General features: G+C 35.6%; 1 protein-coding gene across 2 annotated transcripts in view; it reads left to right on the top strand.

Moving 5' to 3' along the window:
* Positions 1 to 13,540, top strand: part of Ankib1 (ankyrin repeat and IBR domain containing 1) — a 148,503-nt gene that overhangs the window by 54,164 nt on the left and 80,799 nt on the right. For both annotated transcript variants that reach the window (XM_010603484.2, XM_010603482.2), the window contains exon 4: positions 8,619 to 8,801. In XM_010603484.2, coding sequence (XP_010601786.1) covers positions 8,619 to 8,801 — 183 coding nt within the window. The remainder of the gene's footprint in view (positions 1 to 8,618; positions 8,802 to 13,540) is intronic.

Here is a 13,540-nt window from a genome sequence, read left to right as displayed (position 1 = left end):
TAAAAGGACACTCAAAATAGCAAAAACAACCCTGGACAATAAGAATAAAAAAGGATGCATCACAATTCTAGACTTCAAGTTATACTCACAAAGTTACAGTGTTTAAAAACAACATGGAATTGTCACAAAAACAGACATGTGGGTCAGTAGAACAAAATTTAGAAGGCAAAAACAACTCCAGTTGTATTCAGCTATTTATTCTTTGACAAAGAGGCCAAAAATGTACACTGTAGGAATGATAACCTCTTTAATAAATGGTGCAGGGAAAAAGTGGGTATCCACTTGTAGAAGACTGAGTCACCATGTACTAAACTAAAGTCCAAATGGATTAGATGTTAAAACAGAAACACTTTATCTGGTGAAAGATAAAATAAGTAAAATTGTTTGAAGGCATAGTGCAAGCAAGGAGTTTCTGAAAAGAACTCAGTGGAGAAATAACACTAAGAATCAGCAAATGGGATTATATCAAATTAAAAAGCTTCTGGACAGCAAAGTAATCTACAGAGTAAAGAGACAGCCTGCAGAATGGGAAAAAATCTGCTAGCTACATCTCAGGCAGAAAATGATTGTCTAGAATATATGGGGAAATTTTAAAAAATTCAATCCCCAAAATAAAAGACCCAGTCAAAAAATGGGCAACTGAAATCAATAGGCACTTCTCAGAAGAAGAAATACAAATAGTCATTAAGTACATGAAAAAATGTTCATCACTGGCCACTAGAGAAATGCAAATTAAAAGAACACAGGTTTCTTCTGTCAGAAAATATGTTAATAATCAAGAATTAAAATAATAAATGCTAAAAAGGCTGTGTGGAAAAAGGAACCCTCCTCCTTTATCATTGGTATGAATGTAGACTAATAGAACCAATATAGAAATGGGTATGGTGATTCCCAAAAACTAAAACTAGTACTGTAATTTCATTTTACCCAAATATTCTCCTTTTAGACATCTTCCCAAGAGTTAAAGTTACCATAATAAGGGGTGGTATCAGCACATTTTATAATAGCTAAATCTTGAAAGCAGCCTATATATCCATCAACAGATAAATGGGTAAAGAAAATATGATATCTACACATAATGGAACACCTGTCAAATGACTTGAGCCATTTGTAATAAAATAGATGCAACTTAAAAACATAAGTGAAATAAAACATATAAGTTTAAGTATAATATGCTGTTATATGAGAAATCCAAAACACAAATAAAGTGAAACAAAAGAAAAAGAAGAGAGGAGATAGATCTTTTGCAAATGAGAGGGGACCAAGAGATGGAGGGGGGGCAAAAAAGGGAGGGTGTGAAAAAAGAATGAAGATATATCATGTACGTACGCCAGTTACCCAAAATGAATGTAACCATTAAATATCACAGACATGAAATTTTTAAAAAGAAAATTAGGGGAGGGAATGTAGAGACAGGGGAAGGGAAAGGGAATCAAATGAATTTGGATATGTTATGTACATGTACCTACTCCCTACAAAGAATGTAAATGTACAAATAAAAAATTAAAAATAAGTAAAACTAATTATTACAGTAAAAGACCATGATATTAATCTCCCTCCAAAGTCCCTTGCTTGAAGCATGCTTGTCCTGTTGTCTCTGGCACTTGCTGAAGCACTTCTGGAGATCCCTTTGGTTAATGAATTTGTGATGCGGCTGCCTCCATATCATAAATCCACTGAAACTGCTTACCTTTCACGGTCATTTTGACTGTTGGGACGAGCCAGAAGTCCCATGGTGACAGATCCCATGCAAAAGGTGGGTGAAGACGCAGCATAATGTTTTTATGAGCTTGCTTTCCTTTGGATGGTATTCAGTAATAGCATTCACTGTATTTTTTAATCACATCCTATGAAGACACCATTCATGAAAGAGGAGTTCCAGAACTGCTTCAGAAAGTGGCAAGAAGGATGGGCTGTGTGTGTGAGTGAGGGGAGGATTTTGAGGGAGATTAATGGCAGTGTGTCTACCACTGTAATTTTATTTAAACATTTAATGCATATTTTTATCATTCTTTGTAGAAATGAACTTTGCAGAGAGATGATGGGTTAGGTTTATTGGCATGATCCAATAAAAAGCTCAGTGATAGTTCTCCTCTGGTAGTTCCCTAGAACAAACCTCTTCACTAGACTGCATTTTATTTCTGTCTGTGCTTAACCTATAATGCAATTCAGTAAATTGTGGATGTGACAGAAGTTTTGGTTTGGGAGCAGTGCTTCACTCTTTGTGAAAAGAATCTGTGTTTTAAAAATGAGGATGATATATTTCCTTTGCAGTCCTCCCTTATTCGGAGCTGTAAGACCTACTTAAGGTCACCTTAAATAGAGGTTACTAGAAAACCAAAGGTGGTAAGTCACACTTTTCCCTTCATAGCTACGAAAACTTGTTGACACTTTGGCAATTATCAGAGCATTCTACTCTTCAAAGCAATAAAAAACCACAGGGCCAGGGATTTAGCTTAGTGGCACTATGCCTGCCTTGTAAGCGCAAGGTCCTGAGTTCAATCCCCACTACCCAAAAAAAACATTCACAGATCAGACTGGTGTTGACCTTATTATATTGTGTTTTCAGCACCTGGAATTTAAAAATTAAGCAATACAGGAATGATCCTCAAAGTGGTACTGGTATTTATCACCTGAAAACTTGTTGGAAATACAGATACTCAGGTCCTATCTCAGACCAGCTGAATCTGAATCTTTAGTTCAACAAAAAATCCCAGTCTCAATCATATTTACACTAAAGAGTGAGATGCCCTAGCTTAGAGCATATTCTGTGGGCACCTTCATTGAAATAAATACTCAAAAGTTGCATGTATCTTTTACAGCCGCACCCTTGATCTACCTATTACTACTGAGTTACCCGAGTGATTCTTACATAGTTTGTAACCCTTCGGTTGGACCAGTGGTTCTAACCGTAGCTATCCAGGATAGAGAACCATTGTACTAGAAGGAGTCACGAGGACTTAAAAAAGATCATGGCACCGATTCTGGTGTGATCTGATAAAGAGCCTGCATTTGTGTGGTGGTATTAGTGATGGAGAGAGTGAGTCCGATATTGGGGACATTGTCAAGAACTGGTTGCGTTTGGTAGCATAAGAAAGCAAGGGAGAAAAAGAGTTTAAAGGATGGAGAGTTGAAAATGTTACTGTTGTCAATGAGCAGCTGTCTTTGAATGTACGCTTTTTTCCTTTGGTTTTTCTATAAGCTCTCATCTATAATTAGAGTAAAAGAAATTAAATTTATTTTTCAGTAGGTGAGCATGGTTTTCAGCCTGAGTAACTTTGAAGCCTGCTAACAATGATCAGACATTGAAAAGTAGATGAGGTGGAGGAATTGGTTGGAAGAGAAGAGATAAGATTTGAGTTGTTATGTAGAAGGATAGAGACTCATGTCTCAGATTTTCCACATGAAATGGTAGAATATTGAAAATGAGGACTAAATATTTGAAAATAAAGACAAATTTGGGGTGGGGAATTTAGCTCAGTGATTCTGCTGCCTGGCTGGCAAGTGCAAGGTCCTGAGTTTGATCCCCGGTATCAAAAAGAAGATACATTTGGAATTGAGGATCCTTGATATCATTGATAACCTAAAGCAAGACAACATATAGATGAGAGATGCATGGAAAAGACTTTAGGTTATAGATTAACAAGAACATCAAGAATGCCTGTTTGAAGTGACTGAGATCAAGTAGTGGAGCCTATCAAGGAAGTAGAAAAAGTATAGAAAAGGGCCACAGTGGTTACAGCGCCAAGGATACTGAGAGAGAAGTTTCACAAGGAGAGGATATTCAGTCATGTAGCGTTGCAGAAAAGGCAAGGAATTAGAAGACTGAGAAAGTTTGTTAATTTGAGAGTTCAGAGATCAGTGACTTTTGGGGATACTGTTTCCATAGAGTAGGGTATATGTCAGACTGGTGGGAGTAGCTGAGTCATTTGCTGAAGAAGTGAAGTGACGGTGGCATAGCCATGTGTTTCTCAATGAAAGAATCCTTCCTGAGAAGTGATTTCTCAGTGGTTTTGCCCTTGTGTCAGCATCACACTGTGATCCCACAGACCCCCATGGTATAACCCTCTACACAGCAGGTGTCCATATCTGCAGGTGCTGTGCTGTTATGTGACTCATGGGAGATTTTTCTTTACAGCAGCATCACCAGACAGGTAAGCAATGTGTTGCTTTGTGACTTGGACAGCCACAATGACACTGAGCAATAGGAGTTTTCAGCTGCATCATAATCTTATGGCACCTCTTTCCTATGTGCAGACCAATAAAAGTCCTTATCCAGCTCATGACCATATTAGGAAAATAACCAGAATGATTACAGGATTATGTTAAAGGACCTCTATGCCAAAAGCTAGTAGGAAGCCAGAGTGAATACAGAGGAAATAGAGGGAGTAGTGGAGTGCCTAAAGTCATAAGAAACACACAGATGATGAAATACTAATCTTAGAACAGACTTTAGGAATCATCTTGTTCTGCACCTTTTCTCAAAATTATATAATTTTACAGATTGAGCTGTGTAAACTGAGACTTTAGGCAGTTAAATGATTTGCTCAGAGTTACCAGCCACTCATTTATTTATTTATTTATTTGTTTGTTTATTCATTCATTCATTCATTCATTTATTTTTACTTTTATTTTTTTCAATTTTTTAAATTGAGTTTATTGGTACATTTTAGGTATACAGTACAGTTGCATTCATTATTGGGATCTTGTACCTCTCCATGACAGGTCTTGGTTCTCATTTTTTCCCCCTTGTCCCTCCCCTCCCTTCATCCCCTCCTCCCCTCCCCATTTACAAACACTTTATTTCCATTTTTTCATTTTCTTATATTTTTTTATTTTCCCTTATTACCTTTCCCCTACCCTTCCCACTTTCCCTACCCCTTTAGCCCTTTTCTTCCTATTTCACGTGGTCAATTATCTCATTAGGATCTTATTTATTTATTTATTATTTTTTTTTTTAATTGAGTTTATTGGTACATTTAGGGATACAGTACAGTTACATTCATTGTTGGGATCATGTACCTTTACATGGCAAGTCTTGATTCTCATTTTTTTCCCCTTACCTCTGCCCTCCCTTCTCCCCCTCCTCCCCTCCCCATCTACAAACACTTTATTTTCATCTTTTCATTCTCTCACATTTTTTTCTTTTCCCTTTTTGTTCTTCCCCTACGTATCACACCTTCCCTACACCTTTAGCTCCTTTCCTCCCATTTCTAAATGTCAGTAATCTTATTAGAATCTTATGCATTGTTGCAGAATATTCACACCAGGGAAACTATTCGGTATTTACACATGTGGGACTTATTTATTTCACTTAGGAGTATATCTTCAATATGTATCCATTTTCCTATGAATGAATCTATTCTCTCGCTCTTTATGGCTGAGTAATATTCCATTTTATAGAAAAACCACAACTTCTTTATCCAGTTTCCAACGGATGGGCAAATAGGTTGTTAAGATCTTATTTAGATTATGGGTCCAAAAGGTGAGACAGGATTTGTCTTGAATACTGTGGGTTACCCCCTTTTCTTCTAGAATCATGGATGGAAAGAAAGAATAGAAGAATAGATGTGTCGTGATAGTGATAATTTTATGGTTGCTTTTAGGTAGAATGTACCACCAAGTGTTTGACAGGCTAAAAAACACATTGGCATAAAATATTCACTCCTATTCAAGTCTTCCTTAGCTTGTTTGAAAGTAAGGAAATAATGCTTATTCACATTTTTCATTTACTAGTGTTCTTGAATTTCTGATCCAAAGGACAGCAAACCAAAGTAATTTTTATTACATTACCATTTAATGTCAGATAGTATGGCTGTTAAAATAGTTTTTATACCAAAGAGCATAAAGCAGATTTTCAAGACAAATGCAACAGCAGGAATTTAGTTCAGTGGTTCCACCGCCTGCCTCGCAAGTGCAAGGACCCAAGTTTGATCTCCAGTACCAAACAAACAAGCACAAAACAACAAATGCAACAAACATGAACCCTTCATTCCATCACTGATTATGAGGTTCTGTTCAGATTCCATTTGTAACAATGAGAGACAGATCTTTGTGTTTCCCTCACCCACGCTTATTTGGCACGCTTATTTGGGAGCTCCTTGCAAAAACAGATTACCTATCACTCTCATTCTAACAGTGGTCAGCATTAACTCTCAACAATGATTTTTTGTTCATTACTTTCCACATGAGCATCCTTTTTAACTCCTCAGAGAATGGAGTTTATACTCTGTCATATATTTTTAAAGTGGTTGTACTTAGTTTCTGGTAGAACACAACTTCCAAAATGTTTTCTTTGCTTTTGTTAAGGAAGACTGGGTCATTAAGGTGATTTGTCTTGTTTGGTAAAATTTTGGTCTTTTATGATAATGTGTTTTAAAAGTAAATCAAATCGTGACTTTGAAAGCTATTCCAGTGTTATGTTTTAGAGATCATTTTCTAACTATGAATAGCAAACTAGAGAATAAAATCTGGTATTTTAGCTCTGCAGCAATCAGAAAAAAAGATTTTACTTTGTGTTTAAGTGTTGGATAAAATGTGAACCATAGAGTCTAAAAATAGTAATAGATAACTGCTTATAGATAGAAGTCTGTGAACTTAACTACAAGTCCTTGGTATTAAATAAATTAAGTAATGTAAACATATCAATTTCCACAGCCACACCAGTTATCCTCTAGTATCACTGCTTCTCAAATGTATATAAATCTGTATAGGGATTTCCTAGAAATCAGATCTGATTCAGAGACTTGGGGTAGGAGGGGATTGGATGGCAAGTCTGAGATTCTGCAGTTCTAGCAAACAACTATGTTGCTACTCCTGGTCTCCAGACCACACTTTGACTAAAAGGGTTCCAAGTGGGAAACAGCAGCTTATATGACCTTCTCCTCAAATTCTCAGTGTGGCTGTAACAGTGAACTACAGCTGTCTTCAGCATATTTTTTTTTAAAGAGCTGGGGAGCATTTTAATTAATGTTTATGGCCATAAATCTGTATTTCGTATTCCTAATTTACCTAGTTGCTTATTTTTACAACTTAAAAAAATTAAACCATTGTACCCCAGACCTAGAGCAAGAAGCTGAAGCCAAATCAATGGACTTTTTAATTTAGCTAATGGCTTTCAGACCTGATATTATTTAAGTCCCTGATTTTCTCAGGTCTCTGGGATGACTAAAATTATTTGGCAGAATGTAAAGGTACAAGATCCCAGTAATGAATGTAACTGTAGTCTACCTAGAATGTACCAATAAATTAAATTTTTTAAAAAAGATTATTTGGCAGAAAATGAAAAAAAATTACCAGTTTGATTAACTTTATACAAAATGAAAGCCTCAAAAATGTATTCACCTTTAGATCATAAAAGAGAGCCTTGGCAAAGCTTCAGGATCAACCTAGGATGCCTTTGATTTTTTCAGTTTGTGTGATGAGCCTATACAAGGCAGCACAATATTTAGGCATGGTTAAACTTATATCTAAATTCATTTTGTTTCCTACCTGGATAACTTTGGTCAAGTTCCTTAACTTTTGAGATAATAATACTCTTGTTATGTGGGTTGCTAATATTAAATTAGAAAGTGTATTTAAAGTGCTTAACATAGTGCTTGGTACTTAGAAAACAGTAGTGGTTATTATTGTATTATTGTGAATATGACAATCCTATAAAAGAATGTATATGACTATTAGGCCATCCTTCAGAGGTATCCTAGACTTACTTTCATGTCCTTCCTAAACTCCACGCAGACATAGTGGGAAATCTTGAACTTGTAGAGCCCTTAGAAATAGCGCATTTAACTTCTTCAGAGCTGACAGCAACCTCATTAGTAAACAAATCCCAGATTTATTTACTTTGTTTTATTTTTGTTTGTTTGGGGGGTACCAGGGATTGAACAGAAGGCCTTCACATTGAGCTGCAACCCCAGCCCCCCCTCCTTTTTTTTTTTTTTTTGATACAGGTTCTCACTAAGTCACTAAGTTGTCCAGACTGGGCCAACACTTGTGATCCTTCCTCAGCTTCCCAGAGTGTCATCTGTTTTAAAAGATGGGATTTGTTTGGGCTAAAGATTATGTGGAATATCTTCCCAGCTTGTATGTCAGTAGCTATTTCCATCACTTATTTTGAGAAATAATTGAGAACAACTTTGCCTCAGTGACTTGCTCATCCTAATTTCATTTCAGTGTTTCACAGGATGATGAATGATACAAATGAAAAGTTTTTGTCAGCACACCTGGTATTAGTGGTTAAGGTAATAGTTCAGCAGTGTCATCTTGTTTAAGAAAGATTTATGGAAATTATAAGAAAAAATTTTAACTTTAAGGTACTGAATAACTATAAATGTTTTTATCTTTTAATTAAAATTTTGTTTTGGAGTTAGACAAAGTGCTTTATAAAGTTTAAGAATTGTTATTTTTATTGTTTAACAAATGGAGCTAATTACTGAAAACAAGAATTTCTAATCTTAAAAATCAGAAGCTACTGCTCCTAAATACCATTTATTATATTTCAAGTATACAGTTGCATTTTTATGCCAATTCTATAATATTTTTAATTTTTCAATGTGTACTATAAAATAACTTGCCATTTAAATCTAAGGTTGTAAATTTTTTTTAAAAATCCTTTTTAGCTTTTAGTGAAACATGGAGGAGATTTGTTTGCTGAGAATGAAAATAAAGATACTCCATGTGATTGTGCTGAAAAGCAACACCACAAAGATTTGGCTCTCAATCTGGAATCTCAGATGGTATTTTCACGGGATCCTGAGGCTGAAGAAATAGAAGCTGAATATGCTGCATTAGACAAACGAGAGGTAAAATATTTTTTAATTGAAGAATTGTATGTAATACAATTTTACATTTTTCTATTAAATTTTATGTTTTTCTTCTTTAAACTCAAGTCGGTATGGTCATCTTTGCAGTATGCTAAATATCCTATTATCTTCATAGCACTAGGTATAAAAATACACCGAATAAATCTGGAGGGTGGGGAACTTTTCTCTAACATATTACGAATGTGTTTACTTAGAATAATAGAGATGCTGATATAAAGTCCTATCCGTGCTATGGCTCCAAAGCACCATTCTTCTGGTTTAGTCTCTTCTTCTCTTTCAGATTGCTGTTATCAGTAAACATGCCCTAGTAAATGCCATTTTAAAAGCAAAGCATAAAGCAAAATAACAGAAGCCATTGACCACTCTTCACCAGTTCTATCCCCCTTTATTGCAGCCCCTTATCTCTGGTCTTTGTATAAGTGAAATAAAATGTCAGAATTGTCTATGAATACCACATTCCTTACCTTTTGTTCATGCTTCACTGCATTATGACCTTCTTCTCTTCTGCTGTGGTGGAACTGCACTTCTCATGGAGTCGCATGTTGCCAAATTCAAGATGTACTTTTCTCTCCTTGTCTTGAATTCCTCAGCAGTGTTTGACACAGTTGACCACGTCCTCCTTAATGAAACACTTTCCATTGCTTCAAGGACAATTTTCTCTTCTGGTTTCTCTGTTTCAATAAATACTACTTAAGTATAAATATGACAGCCCTTTCTGACTCATCTTGTTCACCAAAACATCTAACAGTTAAAGAATCCTGTTAATTTTACATCCAAAAATATAACCTAAATCATTTTACTCTTTCCAGTCTCTACTCCTGCCCTGTAGGCTGTCACATTCACTCTTACCTAAGCTATTGTCATAGCTTCCTTATTGAACTCCTTCCCTCCATTCAGGTCCCTTTAGAATCTATTTTGTATACAGAAGTCAGGGTGATATTTTTAAACTTAAATTAAATCATATTGTTTAAATCAGTAAGTGATTGCATTAGTCTGTTTTCTGTTAATATAATTAAATACCTAAGGAAGGCTAACTTTGTAAATTTATAGTTTTAGAGGCTGAAAAATCTAAACAGTAGGCTTTAGGGAAGGCTCCATGACAAACTGGCTGATGTACACAAAGAAGGATCCTAAAACATGGAGCCAAAGGGAAATTGATGTCTCACAGTTCCCTTCTTTGGGCATTCCCCTAATTGATCTGCTGAACTCTCACTAGGCTCTACCTTTTAGAGGTTCCACAGCATCTTCACCACAATGAGGACCAAGCTTCCACAACGTAACCTTCCGGGAACACTTGTAAACTGTCCAGACTATTATAGAAGTGGCTTTTCATCGTACTGAGATAAAATCAGAACTGTTTGCTCACATCATCTCACTACTACCTGCCTCTCCAACATTTCAAACCTTTATTCCATGGCACACCTTGCTGTAATCATAATACCTAGATTTCACGAAGGCTTTTGCCTTTGTTTCTATGTTCAAAATCTCCCAGTTATTTTTGTTTAGGCTCAGAGAGACAATCTTAGGTCATCCTTTCTAAAATTTTTCCTTTTTAAAAAATAATACCTGTTTATTTATTTATTTATTTTATTCTGTCCTTTTTTTTCTGCAGTACTGAAAATTGAAGCCAAGGGCTTCACACTAAGTTAGATCCCCAGCCCTTTTTTGAGGCAGAGCCTAAGTTCTCTAGGCAAGACTTGAACTTTCAACCTTTCTGCCTCAACCTCCGAAAGTGCTGGGATTACATGAGTGTGCTGCCACACCCAGTGTAATTCTAAGTTATTATTATTATTTATTAGTAATAGTAGTAGTACTGGGGATCAAACTCAGAACCTTGCACTTGTGAGGGAGGGAGCGGCACTACTAAGCTAAATCCCTGGCCCTTAAATTGTTCCCAACAATGAATGTAACTGTACTGTATCCCTAAATGTACCAATAAACTCAATAAAAAAAAAATTGTTAATATTTTTGATTGACAGGTCACAATTTTATACATTTAGGGGTTAAAAATGATGTTGTGGTATACATAAAGTGTAGGCTGATTAAACCAGTCCAGCTAACAGCCGTTACTGTACTTGTCCATCTTTTTTTGTCTTCTTTTTTTGTTTCTTGAATCCAGAGACTTGTGCATGCTAAGCTTACTTTATCACTGAACTGTATCCCCAGTTCTCTGTCATTTTTATCATATGCTATAATTATTTTGAATTATTTTATTCATGTATTTATTTATTCCTTTCTTCTCCTATTAGATTGTCAGCTCCATTAATGCTAGAGCCGCATCTGCCTTTATTACAGAGTATTTTCGGTGACTAGCATATTGCTTGTACAAAGTAAACATGCATAGATATTTTAAAGAAATTATAACAAAATACATTTTTATACCAAAATGATTATGTTCTTGATCAGTATTGATTCTGAAAGGAATTATATAACTATTAGTTTTTGTATGTATTAACTAATTCATACTGTTTTATTTTTTTCCATAAATTCCCAACAATTTTTGAACTTTTATATTCCCTACAATAGCCAAAAGGACTGAATTTCTTGAAATTTAAATTTATATTTCTTTATCATTTTTGTTTTCTTTAGTTAGGTTATTTTACGGATGTATTTACTGAGTATAAGTATACATAGAAAGCAGGGCCTATGTCCTGAGTATTTTGGTGGCCCTTTCAATAGTTTCTCAATCTTCACAGAACTCCTGAACGATATAGTTACTTGTGCCCCTGCCCCATTTAAAGGAGAAAGATTGACAAGAAAATACTTGAATAACTTGTCTGGATCAAAGTGAGCTGAACTTGATTCTTCTTACTTCAAATCCTGGCAACTTTTAATGGCTGTACTCTCTACTTTTGGCATTCCATGATTTTGAGTCAAATATAAATTGCTAATATGATCACTTAATTAGAAAATATTCTGGAATAATATTCCAGAAATGTTGATGTGATTAAATTGAAAGTCATTTATGACTATGTACTTAGTTTTTTCTCCAAAATGCCATCCTAATTTAAATTGTAATACAAATTTATAAAACTCAGTGGAGGAGATTAAAAAAAATAGAGCTTTAACAGATTATTGAAATAAACAGTATAACTATAATAAAATATTATGGTTTTTTGAAGTTATATAACAATATCTAATTATATAGGGAAAAATGTATTACTTAATGATTAACATATACAAAAATGATCACAGTTACGGGTAATTTCCTTTGCTATTTTTTTTCTATTACATATTTGAAACAAATAATTAATATTCATTGCTAAAACTGTAAAACATTTTCTCCTTCCTGACTCTATCCCCTAAATTGTTTTTTTTTAAGCTGTCCAGTTTTTATTGAATGTTTTACAAAATGAGGTTTGGTCAGAAAGTCCAAAGCCCCTGTTGTCATCAGACTCCTCAGATTTTTCTTTCTTTGCGTCCACTTTCTTCTCCTTAGCTGGAGCAGCAGTAGTGGAGGAGGCAGGGCACTCACTGCCAGTACAGGTCCACCAGCTCCTACCTTGCAAATGAGGCTCCCAGTGTTGACATTGGCCAGGGCCTTTGCAAATAAGCCACACCAAAAAGGTTCAACACTGACACCAGCCACTTCACTGAGGGCATTGATCTTATCCTTTGGGAGGTCTTCTCGTCTCCTCCCTCCTTCAGGATGCAGGCAGGCTCCCAGAGGGAGGCCCAGGTGTGGGCAGCCGGTTGGTGCTAGTCTCACCATATGTAGTGAGGGCCTCTTCCCAGCACAGCTTTTTCTCCCTCTGAAGAGCTGAGCCCCTTGGTGGTAGGTGAGGAAAGGGATCAATTAGTTTCTTATGCCACCTGACTGTGGCAATCATGTATCTATTTTTTTAATGGAAAATTATCACATCATACACTGAGTTCTACTAACACTTTTCAATTTACAATATGTGATAAACATCTTACCAAAGTCCAAATATATAATCTCCACTTACCATTTATTAATGAACATTTAAGTGATTTAGATATTTTTATCTTCATAGCCTGGGCTAAGTTTTTGATTCAGTTAATGATCTAGAGAGTGTATCATATATCCTATATCTTCTTAACACATCTTAATTTATTCTTTTTTCCAAATGATTAGTTTATTAGTTCATCCTTATCATTCAACAGAACTCTTGAGTATTCTGCCAGACACTGTTTTTAGTGTACATAGGTAGCAGTGAGGAGCAAAAGTAAGCACCTGTGCTCTAAGCATGTATATGCCAGCAAGGGAAAGAGAAACATACACATAAGTTTGAAAAGGGAATTATTACGTGATTTCAGTGAGTGATAACTCCTTATAAATAAATAAAAAACAAGAAGGGAAGAGGGTGCAATTAATAACCTCTAAAGAAAGAACAGGAAAACCTAGTGAGTATTAGTCTTCTGTACAAGTAGAATTATGTCTGCATCTCAGATGTTGAGATAAAAAGTAGGCAGCACACTGCTATGAGAGCCCTTTGTAAGAATCCTCCCTTCCTCAGTCTATAGCTCAGTAAGGCCCAACGTTTTTTGTCTGGCCAGGAACCCGCATGCTGAACGCTGCCTTTGCTACTACTACTCTATTTTCCGCCCTCCCTTTTCTGTCCTTCTCCCTCCCTCTGTCCTTCCCCCTTCCCTTCCTTCACCCCTTTTAAATGAACATGTTTCACCTGTATAGTTGACGGGAGCTATTTTTGTGTGGAAAAATAACAAAAATAAAAACTTGTTGTATAATCCCTTTA

Source organism: Fukomys damarensis, unplaced genomic scaffold (genome assembly GCF_012274545.1).
Source record: "Fukomys damarensis isolate Sample0158 unplaced genomic scaffold, DMR_v1.0_HiC HiC_scaffold_4, whole genome shotgun sequence".
In the NCBI taxonomy this organism is placed as follows: domain Eukaryota; kingdom Metazoa; phylum Chordata; class Mammalia; order Rodentia; family Bathyergidae; genus Fukomys; species Fukomys damarensis.
This window is presented reverse-complemented; position numbering and strand designations above follow the sequence as displayed.